General features: G+C 43.2%; 1 protein-coding gene across 1 annotated transcript in view; it reads right to left on the bottom strand.

The window, feature by feature from the left end:
• The window catches only part of ZC3H7B (zinc finger CCCH-type containing 7B), a 1,999,702-nt gene that overhangs the window by 1,084,387 nt on the left and 903,010 nt on the right, over nt 1-12,305 (bottom strand). The window contains exon 9 of the mRNA XM_044087097.1: nt 11,935-12,253. Coding sequence (XP_043943032.1) covers nt 11,935-12,253 — 319 coding nt within the window. The remainder of the gene's footprint in view (nt 1-11,934; nt 12,254-12,305) is intronic.

Genomic DNA, 12,305 nt, shown 5'->3' on the forward strand with positions numbered 1-12,305 from the left:
TTAACAACTTCCAATGGAAGACGGTGTCAAACGCTTTGGACATATCGAGGAATACAGATGAAATTATTTTTCCTTCATTTCTGCAGTGGTTTATGGAAGTGCAGCGGTGGTACTATGAAAGGGTCTGAAGCCATGCTGTTATTTGGCTAATAGGTTATTGTTTGTAAAGTAATGGAGGAGTTCAGAGTGCATGCATCTTTTTATTAGTTTTGATAGAAGGGATAAGTTGAGAATTGGTCTATAGTTTGTGAGTTCAGTAGACTGTCCGCCTTTGTGGAGAAGAATATGTGTGAGATTTTCCAGATCAAGGGGATATATATTGTTCTACAATAGACATTAATCAGAATTGATATGAGGTAGGATATTCCTTCTGCTGCTACTTTTAGAAAGCCAGTTGGCAGGTTATCAGCAGCAGTAGTTGTAGGCTTAAGTTTTCTTATATGTTTTTCCTATGGTTTCGGTTGGGATGGGTTAGAATGTGAAAATGTTACTGCTATCATTGGATGGTTTAAGTAGAAACTGTTGAGAACATTAATTATTTTTGGTTAGTGATAGAATACTTTCAGTAAAGTATTTATTGAAGTTTTCAGCTATGGTGTCTAAACTATTTGCTATATTGGGAGAGAGAGAGTGGTGTTGTTTCCAGGTTGGAGACTTTCTTCGATTGTGGACCAAAATTTTGCGGGTTTCAATGGTATATTTGTTGAATATTGATGTAACAACTTTGTTTATCTAGTTTGATTTGGTGTTTGGCCTTGTTCATAATTTGTTGATATGCTAAATGGTTGGGTTGAGTTTTGTTAGTCTGCCATAAGGCCCATGCCTTGTCTCCAAGTTTTAGGAGGCTTTTTTTTTTTTGGTCAGACATGCTGTATAGTTAGTCTTAGTTTGGACTGTTCTGGACGTGCCATGCTGTTAAGTATGTTAAGGAAAGTACTACTGAATTGTTCTACAGCAGCATCTAGGGGCAAAGTCTTAAGTGGAGTCCAATTATATTTTTTCAGTGTGTTTATTAGTTCTTTAGAGTTAAATGATACCTTCCTGGAAGGAAGAAGCAGCTTTAGGAGGCAGTGAATGATGAGACACAAAGGATGGCTCTTGAAGAAGTTCTGGTCAAATATGGCATGGGGAAACTTTGGAAATGGAATATTTTATGAAATACTTTCAGCCTTTCTCCTCTCTTTTTTTTTTTTTTAAATCATTTTTCAGGGAATCAGCCTAGAGAAGAAGGTCTCTTGGTATAAGATTCTTCCCTGCACTCCTCTAGTGTTCTGGACCTACAGGATTTGCAGATGCTGAAGTACTCTTTCAGGTAATCTGGCTCTAAGCACAACGTGCATAAATCATAGGTATCCCTTGAGCAGGGTCTTCTGATTACAAAGGTCACATTTTTTGAGCAGTGATGCCTTTTGCATTACAGGTAGAACATGTAAGAGTACCAATGACACCAAGAAATAACAACCAAATTATCAGGAAAAACAGAAAACAAATTTTGTCAGAAAGTTAACAAAATACTGAACAAAAGCAGGCACACTACTAGCAAACTAGGTCATTTTTAAGCAAATGCTTACAAGATCAATGTCTAGTTGGTCAAAACCATTTGATCGACAGAAACAGATGGTTGACATGTTTGCGATATCAAAAATCCACAGGTAAGAAAATATGCCCATTCCCGGGGATTGTGCGAGCTCTGATTTGCTTTTGGTTTTGCCTACTCCAAGGTTAGTCCTTGGTGAATTTGGAGTAGCAGTCAATGTTCCATTTTTCGACATTTTGATGTTGATGTTACAGACATCAATATTTCATCCGCTCAGTGTAAAGTACAACATCTATTATCAAAAACACACAAAGGTGTGTATATGCTCCCAACAGACTCAAAATGTTATATGAACATACCATTTCTGATCACTTTGACAGGGAGAGTCTATAGCAGGATCTGCCTTTTAAGATGGCTAAAGCTCTCATCTTGAAAGATGTACCTGTAAATAAAGTTTATAATGTATACAGTCAAAAACATTTGTAAAGTTGTCATTAATAAAATATTTTATTCTACAGAGTGGGAAAAATAAAATTAAAAGAATGTTTATTAGCAAATATGTGGATGCAAGTACGGTTGTACTCTTGCTAGCATATGGTTAACAAAGGAAACTGGGGCATAATTATAGCCAGTACTGTAAAATAATATGTGAGGACCTAAGAATACTAAACTGGAATGTGAATGGCTTATTTGACCCTGTAAAACATTCTAGAATCTTGGCTTTTGTGGAAAGAGCCTAAATAAGCGACAACGGAAAAACTGGAAGCTTATGTTTATGGATCCCAAAATGAGAGATCCATTAGGAATATTTTAGAGATACTAAGGGATTTTTACAAAGATCTGTTATAAAAGGGTTGTTTTAAATAGGAAATGGGTAAAAAGTACAAGATAATCTGCATATGATTTAAACACCCTCACTAAGATTTACAAAAAGAATAGCTGCCAATCTCCTATAACATCCAAAGAGCTTAGGCAACAAATAAATAAGCAACAGATTAAAAAATCTCTAGGAAATGATGTAATCCAGTGGAAATACGGAGAATAGGTGGTTAAATGTTGATATAAGCCAGGGAAAAACTATTTAATCAAGTTATGGGAGGGTGTGGAATTCCAGGGAAACAGAAATATGCAATAATTTTTGTTATCCTTAATAAAGAGAAGGATCCTATGCCTAACATATGACAATTTTAGTATTAAATCATTAAAAAATTGATACAAGTCTTCTAGCAGTCAGAATACCCAGAATGTTTGTCAGACTGCTTCCTCATCACAACCTAATTTAAATCTCAGCAACTCCTAGCACTTGTCACACTCTCTAACCACAACAGCCTTCTGTCATCTACCATAGTTAAATTTCAAACCATACTCTTCTCTCACTCCTCCTCTTTTCCACACCTGCTGCCGCGGTTTTACTCTTTCCCTTCACATAAACCCAACACCACTACCATCCTCTATGCACCATCATCCTGACAATCTTTTCCCTTCTTCTATTTGAAACTCACCCAATGTCTTTATCATGACATCTCCCTCTACGGATCTCTCCCAAACTAGCAAACCCCCACCCACTTTATACTTCAGTTGCTGTTCAAAGTCAATACTGCATGTGTAAACAAGCTGGTTAGATCAATGTATTATTTGTAAATCTTTACTACTACTATCATGTAAAACCTGGTACAGCTAGTCACTGTTAATGTACTACTCAGTCTGACTCGTGTTTTTACGATGCTAATGCTTTGTGCTTTAACACCCAGGCTGAGGTCCTCAATGGATCGATGCTCTACCCCAGTTAACAAAACAAACCTAGACTATTGTGTTTTTTATATCAGGGAGACAAATTTCTGACAAAATAATTCAACTGGTAATGCTTTACTGCTAAGTCTTGATGCAGAAAAATCTTTTGACAGAGTCTGCTGGTATTTTCTGAGGGAAGTAGTGAGAAAATATGGTTTTCCAGAAAGGCTTTGTAAATTATTACTTAATACATGCACTGAATCCTCAGGAAAGGATAAAACTAGTAGGAGATGACGGAATTCTCTTGACTTACCCCGAAGTTCATCAGGATATACTTATACTCAACTTCTTTCTGCACTGCACTTTAAACCCCTTAAGTCCATTAACTGGGGTTTCTGAGACTCAATGTTATATGTGAGCAGGAAGATGCATCAAGTTAGCACTACTTGCCAACAATGTCAGTCTATAAAACTGAACCAGAAATGGATATTCTCTTACTATTTCAGAAGCTAAATTAGTTTCCGTTTTACATGGCATATAAAATAAATAAAAACAAAACTAAAGCACAGACATTTAACTAATGTCCTAGACCTACCATTGTATCCATTATCTATGTGGGCATGCAAGGATAAAATATTTAAGGGCTTGGCTGACTAACTCAGTATCTAATTATGTCAGGGAGTCTTGGGGAAAAAGCAAAAAAAAATAGATTGCTGGCAAAGTCAGAAAATAAATAAATGGTAATGGATCTAAACCACAATATGCAATCTATTAAAATTGTTTTAATCCCCCAAGTTATAAATTTAGGAAAAGCCTGCTGAAGACCTCCAAATCAGAAAAAAATATCTAGGCATAATAGGAAAGACAATGCACAGTTATTTAAAAAATAAATGTTCTAGAACTGTTAAAAAAAACTTAGTTTTGTCCATGCATTTTGTGAGGTTGGGTATCCCCAAATATTGTTACAGATCCACATACTAAAGTGGCTGCAATTATGATGGACTGTATCTGCAAGCAAATCAACAAAGCTGTTGTATGCAGATGATGTGGCACTACAGGCAGACTAAGAACAGGAACTTCAGCAAACTATATGGAACTGGAAAGTAAAACTGATGGAAAGCAGGATGAAATAGAGTATAAACAAGACTGTAGTAATAACAGCAAACAGGATACATCTGAAGAAGCTGAAAATTGATGGAAGGGAAAATACTGGAACATGTTCACAGGTCCAAGGATATGAGAGGTGCTGCTGAGGAAAAAGAAAATCTGAAATATTAGGCCAAAGTTAGAATTAAAGATAATGCAGCCAACTGGCTCAAAGTGTAAGGGGTACTACATGATAGAAGAATGCTAAAGAAACTGAAAAAATAAGATGTTGAAAACAGTGACTCAACCAGTGCTTCTGAATGGAACAGAAACCTGGGCAAATGGGATAAAGCAGCAACGAAGCATGTGGTGAAAGACACAAAATATCAGACAGGTAGTAGGATGCAAACTGGATTGTGGGACAAACAAAAAAACATCAGGACATCAATGCAGAAGCCAAAACTGCAGAGAAGGTAAGGGAGAACAGGAAAGAAGAGGATTTCATAACTTTGGAGACATGAAGACGGCAGGAAGAGACAAGAACTTCCAGCCAAAACATGGATGGGATTGTGTGACAGAAGACCAATGATAGTGAGGTATGACTGCTGAACAAAGTAGGAGAATGGCGAGGAATTGAAATGATGCCCTACCTTCAGGGAAAAAAGAATATTTATGATAATGGTGAATTGCTCCACACATCTGATCTTAGCCAACACCAATTCGAGGGTTATAAGGCAAGCTGGAAAACTGTGCCTAACACGAGTGGTTTCACTCAGGGACTATTAAAAACATTGCTCTCTGGGCATTATGGATTGGGAGCAATAACAAACGGACCAATGCAGGGAAGATGTATGAACTAGCAATAAAAAGTATTATTGGTGAAGGATCTGAGAGGAAGGCAAATATAAGAAAAATAAATGAGGAAAAGAAACAACCCAGACAAAGCAAAAGAGGGAACTTCCAGATAGAAGACAGCTAATATAAGAATGTAGTGGAAAAAAAAGTTATGTACTCACCATAATGTTCCATCTGAGTAGTACTTCATTTGTCTTCAACCTGTGGGATACGGATCCGAGCCGGCAACTTTACTAGCATCAGCTCCGAACTCCAAACTCCTCCCCTTACCCATAACACACCTCCACTGCCTTCCATCCCCAGGTCGAGCTTGCTGAACTTATACTGAGAACCCAACCTGAAAGATTTACTTGTGACCTATACTACAGCCCGTAGGCTGATCATGTGCCAAGGTCCGGGGGAAACAGGGAGGGATGGTTGAAGACAAATGAAGTACAACTACTCAGATGGAACGTTATGGTGAGTACATAACTTCTTTATCTGAAGTAGTTTACTTCATTTGATCTTCAACCTGTGGGACAGAGTCCCCAGCTACTAAACTCCTGGGAGGCCCTCATAGAAGGATATTCCAGATCACAACAGAACCAAAGGATGCTCTCCTTCTGGAAGTCAAATCCAATTTGTAATGAGAAATAAACGTGTGAGATGAGGCTCAAGTAGCTGCAGAACAAATATCCAAAGACACTCTAGACCAAAGGGCCACAGACGTAGCTATGGACCTAGTGGAATGAGCTTTCACCTGACCTGGAGGAGACATGCCTCTGTCCTTATAGACCTGCAGGATGCATGAAGAAATCCACCTAGCTATAGTGACCTTGGAGACAGGTTTCCCCAAAAAGGGCTTATAGAAGGATACAAACAATTGATCAGATTTACGGGAATTTTTTGTCCTGTGTAAACAGAATCGTAACTGTCTATGAACATCCAACATGTAGAGTTTGCATTCCATCTTGTTCGTAAAATTAGGAAAAAACACAGGCAAATTGGTAGTCTGAATGATATTGACTGGTGATGCCACTTAAGGAAGAAAGGATGAATTGGTTCAAAGGGAAACCCCATCTTTGTGCAAAATCATGTACAGAATTCTGATGGACAAGGCCTGTAATTCTGAAACCCTTCTTTCAGAGGTAATAGACACCAGAAAGGCTGTTTTCCAAGATAAAAATTTTAGATCTGCAGACACGGCAGGTTTGAAAAGTGGAGCGACCAAAGCTTGAAGGATCATAGTAAGGTCCCACGGGGGAACAGGATCTTTGACCGGGGGAGGCATAACAAAAAGGTGCCTTTGTTAAAGGCTTTAACACAGTCTGGAAGAGGCTAAGGAGGCAGAATTCTAGCCCACATGAAAATGAGAAATGGCAGCCAACTGAACTTTGACAGTATAAGAACTAGCTCCATGTTGAAAAATATCAGCTAGAAAATCATGAATGGCGGAAATAGGAGCCGTGAAAGGGTCTAAACTCCTTTGAGAGGCCCAGAAAAAAAACGTTTCCACTTGCTGCGATAAACCTTCCTGGTCGAAGACTTATGAGCAGCTACCAAAATAGATCTAACTGAAGAGGATAGTCTGGGAGTTCTAGTAATCACGGGAACTGAAGCAGCCAAGCTGTGAGCTTCAGGCTGTCCAGACTCGGATGAGGCACCCCCGAGGGGTGTGAAATTAAATCCTGCATGGGATCTGGGATCCAAGGTGGAGCCAGAAGGTGACATCAAAGGAGGGGAAACCATACCTGGGCAAGGCCAGAATGGGGCAATGAGGATCACTTTGCTCCTGAGTTGACAAGCTTTCTGTAGAAACCTCGGAATGAGGGGTACAGGTGGATAAGCATACAGAAGACCGGGTGGCCAAGAAAGAACTAGAGTGTCTCCGGGGGACTCCGCGGGTAGGGGGTTCAGAGCGAAAAACTTGCTGCACTTTACGTTGGAAGGAGATGCAAATAGATCACAGCAAGGTTGACCCCACTCGCTGAAGATCTGTTCCACTAGACAGATTCAGTGACCACTCGTAAGGCATCAGAATGGTCCGGACTTAGCCTGTCCGCTAGGATGTTGGACCGTCCCGGAATATGTGTTACGATGAGAAAGCGAACGGTGGAGATCACCCATTCCCACACTCTCATGGCCTCGCGACAAAGGTGGGTAAGATCTGGTCCCTCCCTGTTTGTTGATTTACCAGACCACTGACATGTTGCCTGATTGAATTGCAATCATTCCCAGAGGAAGAAAGGCATGAAGGGCCTGCAATGCTAGGACCGCCATCATCTCTAGGACACTGATATGCAAACTAGTCTCTATGGGGGACCACAGGCCTCAGCTGTCCTGCCTGAACAATGCCCCCCCCCCCACCCAACTTGGGAGGCATCCGTGGTCACTGTGCTTTGGGCCAGGGCTGGAACAAAGGGTTGTCCCTCCAAAATGTCCAGAGAGCTCATCCAATATATGAGGGACGACATACTCGACTGACATGAAATGGATAAGTCAATGCCAGTTCCAACAGGGACCAATGAACAGCTAGAATCCACTGTAGAATCCTCATGTGTAACCGAGCACACAGGAGAAGAGTTATGGTCGCCATCGAGCCTAAAGCCCTCAACACCGATTCCACCATTGGAAGATGAGAACAGTAGATCAGGGAAACATACATCCTCAGGTTTTGAACTCTCTCTGAGGTCAGGAATATTTTGTACTGAAGAGAATCTACCCTGGCACCGATGTAGTCTATCACCTGTACAGGACCTGGGAGAGATTTGGATGTGTTGATTGTGATCCCCAAACGCAGGGCAAGTGTCAGGAAATAATCTCTGGTTTGGGAAAGTAGATGCCTGGTGGGAGCAGTGAGGAGCCAATCATCCAGGTATGGATAGACCTGAATCCCCTAAAGCCTCAGGTGAGCCGCTACAACTGCCACTTTGGTAAACACCCTGGGGGCTGTGGTGAGACCAAAAAGTAGGGCTCAAAATTGGCAATGATTGACTCCTAGCCAGAAGCGGAAGAACCTCCTAGAGCTTCTGTGCATTTTTATGTGATAGTAAGCATCCTGGAGGTCTAACGAGCACATCCAGTTGCTCTCTTGCAGGTACGGTATGATGGACTGTAATGTGACCATCCAGAACTTCTCTTTGGCAACTGACAAGTTCAGGGTAGAGAGGTCCAGAATGGGCCTAAAGTCCCCCACTTTCTTTGGCACCAAAAATAATCTGGAGTAGAAGCCCGATCCGGACTGATCTGGGGGGGACAGATTTGATGGCTCGTTTTCCTAGTAGCTTGGAAATTTCCTGTGCTGCTGCCTCCCCTTTGCATAAGTGGTACGTCCGGAAGGTGTCTGGGAGATAAGGGGGATAGAGCATCCTCTGGATATGATTTGAAGCACCCAGCAGTTCACTGTTATAGACTCCTATGCCACTGGGTGCAAGGACAATTGTCCCCCAACTGCCTCCAGAGTACAGCAGTAGGGCAAGCCCTCAGGGTTGCTGCTCAGGTCTGTCCGAGAAAGGTTATCGAGACCCAAAGTTCCATAGACCTACTCTGCCTCTGGGCCAGTGTCCATTTGGTCCCCCTCTGCCTCTGGGAGAAGAAGATCCCTGAGTGTCCTGGGAATACTGTGACTTTCAGAACCACATCTTCTTTTGGCCTCTCTGGTTCCGGAAAAAGGACCTTTGAGGGTTAGAGAAGCGGATCACAATAGCAGACAGTGTCTTCCCGTCCTTCTCACTCTGGACTAATGTTTCCTTGACGGTCTTACCAATGAGTGTAGAGCCATCATAAGGGGCATTGGCAAACGATGCCTTGAAGGGTTCGGAAAACTGACATAACCTGAGCCAGGCGTTACGACTCATGGACACGCCGGACCCAGCCACCCTAGCTGCTCCTTCCATAGCATGGGAGAGGAGTCGCACAGACATGTTAGATACTGCTTTAAAAGTGGCCATTCTTGCGGAGAATGGAGCCTTGTCCTCCTGCAAAATGGACTTGGGGGGAGACTCCTCCAGTTCCTTTAGTAGGTCACGTTGGAGTCTGGTGACATGGGCCAAGTAATTCAGTGCCCTAATCGAGAAGGTAGCTGAAGCGTACACCCACTTCCCTAGGCGGTCCATTATCCATGACTCTCGGTCAGGAGGGTGGACCAAGGAACTCCCCTGGGCAAGTTCCTTCTTAGTGGCCGCTGCTACCACTATGGCATCCACGGGGAGCCCTTATTCCAAGATGGCCTGTGGGGGGGGCTTAGGATTTTATCAAGTCGTTTCAGGATAGGTTCCATGATGTCCGGTTCCTTCCATGCCGGCGAGGTGACCAAATCTACCAAATGATCCATGGCAGGGGACACCTAGGAAGTAGACGGGCCCGTGCCGAAGCCTCTAGGAACACAGACTCATCGGAAGAAGGTTTGGGGGCAGACCAACCTCCCCGCTGGCGCAGGATCGTGGGAGGTGACCTTGGGGAATCCTTTCCATCATCTAAGTCCATGCCTTGGTGAGGGACTCGGGGAAGTCCAAGTGCCTCCTCTTGCATGTATGCTTGTGGGGAACATCTCCGGTGGGACTATCGGGGGGGGGCACTCGCAAGCCATTTGTTCCTCAGGGGGAACCATCTGGGGATCTTCGAGCATGGGCTGTCCCTCTAGTAAGATGATGAGGAATGTAAACAGGGACGAGGGGGTCTGGGAGGAGACAGAGGGGCCGGTCAGGGGTCTCGATCTGATGGACAGAACCCTTTCTACCATATCAAATGCCAAAGGAGAGCGAATGTCAGAGAAACCAATAAGGAGGTTGGTCTCCCCGGGTCCGACGCGAGAATCGGAGGCGGGCCCAAGATGGACGGAGCTGTGAGGGAGGGAACCTGGCCTGACAAAGTCGGAGCCGATGAAAAAGGTTCCACTCCCTTGGATCCGACACCCAAGCTCCAGCTCCAAAAGTGGCTTGGATCCCAGCTAGTCAAATCCAAAACGCTCTAGGCAGCTGTCGGCGTCGAGGAAGCAGGTACCATCGGCACTGACCCCCTAACCAAGGCCAACCTCAGATCAGAGTACTCCAAACCTGAAGGTTGGATCAGAGAAGGAAAAATGGGTTGAAAGAAAGGAAGTGAGCTCCCCCCTCCAGAGGGAGGGGGGGCTGGCAAGACCCCCATCTGGATCTCTGTACAGATAAAGTGCCTCCATCTTATCCAGATCCATATCGGACAAGGAGCGGGTGGACCATGACAAGGCCATGGACTCCGACCTGGCGGGTCGGGGCACCAAGGCCTGAGAGGCTGGATGTGTCTCCACCGGCTCCAGGGAGAACCTCAGAGACTGGAGCAGAGGGGAGTCACGGATCCATGCTGTCTTGCTCAGAGAAGCAAGGTCTGGGGACCTCTTCCTCTTTTCCCTCATCTTCGACTCTCTCTCCCTTTCTCTACCTCTCTTCTGCTCCGCTACCACAGGCTTTGCTGGAGGTTGAGTCCCAGCCTGGGAAGGAGGAGAAGTAAGAGGAAGAGGTGGCCACAGCAGCCACTGTGACCGAAGCCGAAGACAAGTAAAGAGAGTCATAAGGAGGAAGAAGACCTTTGAGGGCCAACTTGGCCTTCCTATCCTTTAGGGTGCGGGGGTTGAAGCCTGCACAAATATTACAATCTACACTTAGGTGGGCCACACCCAAGCACAAAACACACAGAGTGTGGCCATCCGCTGGGGATAGCTTATGGCCACATACTGTGCAGAACTTGAAAACAAGCTATTCAGCCATTCTAAATAACAGAAAGATAGCCTTAGAAAAAAAAAAAGGACAGGCAAGATCTTTCTAAGTAACAAACACACACACACACTCACCACACTCATCTACAGAAAACACTGAGGGGGGAGGGGAGGCTACTACCTACACCACAGAACAAACTACTCTACCTAAAAACCACTAACACTCGACGCACCAAGCGAGGGGAGGAGAAAGGGGACCTATACTAACACTAACTGAGAAATTTAGAAAAATGTAACTACTCACAAAAAGTTTTAAACCCACTGCTAGTTGGAGCTCAGAAGACATGATGTTGAAGCAAATCGCAAGATCTGGGGATGGAAGGCAGTGGAGGTGTATTATGGGTAACTGGAGGAGTTTAGAGCTTGCAGCTGATGCTAGCAAAGTTGCGGGCTCGGATCTGATACGGATCCGTATCCCACAGGTTGAAGATCAAATGAAGTAAACTACTTCAGATCTACCTTTGTATGAAGTAGTTTTATAAACTTGACAGAAGTCATAAGGTTACAAACGCAGTCATATCTGATATGACTGCATTAAATATGAAGGGCTAACAGATAGGGTACCCTATTTCTAACAAGGTTTAGTTTAACTGCACACCTTTTTGGACTTCTGCTTTTCTGTGTTTAGCAACTTTTTTATCCATTTCTAAAATATTTTTTTTCAGAAGCAATCATCTCATTACTGTTTTTTTTTGTCCAGTGTAAGAATGCAAAGACTTAAAACTGATAAAGCATTACACAATTGTGTGCGCGCTCTCTCCATCTTCCACAATTCCCTGTTCTCAGGCCTTGCTGTACTTTTACTATCTATTCTGTTTTATAATATTCTTACATTTTAACACTAAACAAAGAAACCAAATAAGTGATATATCTCACAAATGAATCTTCAAGGCTACCTACCTTTATTTCTACTATATACACCACATCTGCAGAAGAAAGTACTTATAAATATCTAGTTGTTCAGTTTTAATGTTCCCAATAATGCTGGAGCACTTACATGTTGAAGATGGCGCTAAAGAAATGGTGTCTAAGGTATCCAAGGAGCTGGAGCTTTCAAATCCATCAAGTGTGTCCAGTTTGCTGGGTGCAGTATTTGTCACAGTGAAGTTATCCAGTGCATCCAAGCCACTCACTGTGGCAGTCTTTGGAGATTCAAAAGTGTCCAGTGCATTCAGTCTTCCAGAACCTTCTTGGCCAAAGCAAGCTGGTGGTAAAACTGTGTTGGGAGGGATAGGCACATTAACGCCTGGAGGAAGTAATGGCCCACCACTAGGAAAAACAATTATTGGCAAGTTTGTTGGAACAGTGCCCTGTGACTGAGAGGGAGACAGAAAAAAAATGAGTAAACTATTTTAACCAACTTATTCA

The sequence above is a fragment of the Protopterus annectens genome, chromosome 1.part1 (assembly GCF_019279795.1).
Source record: "Protopterus annectens isolate FY-2018-M chromosome 1.part1, PAN1.0, whole genome shotgun sequence".
Taxonomy (NCBI): Eukaryota; Metazoa; Chordata; order Ceratodontiformes; family Protopteridae; genus Protopterus; species Protopterus annectens.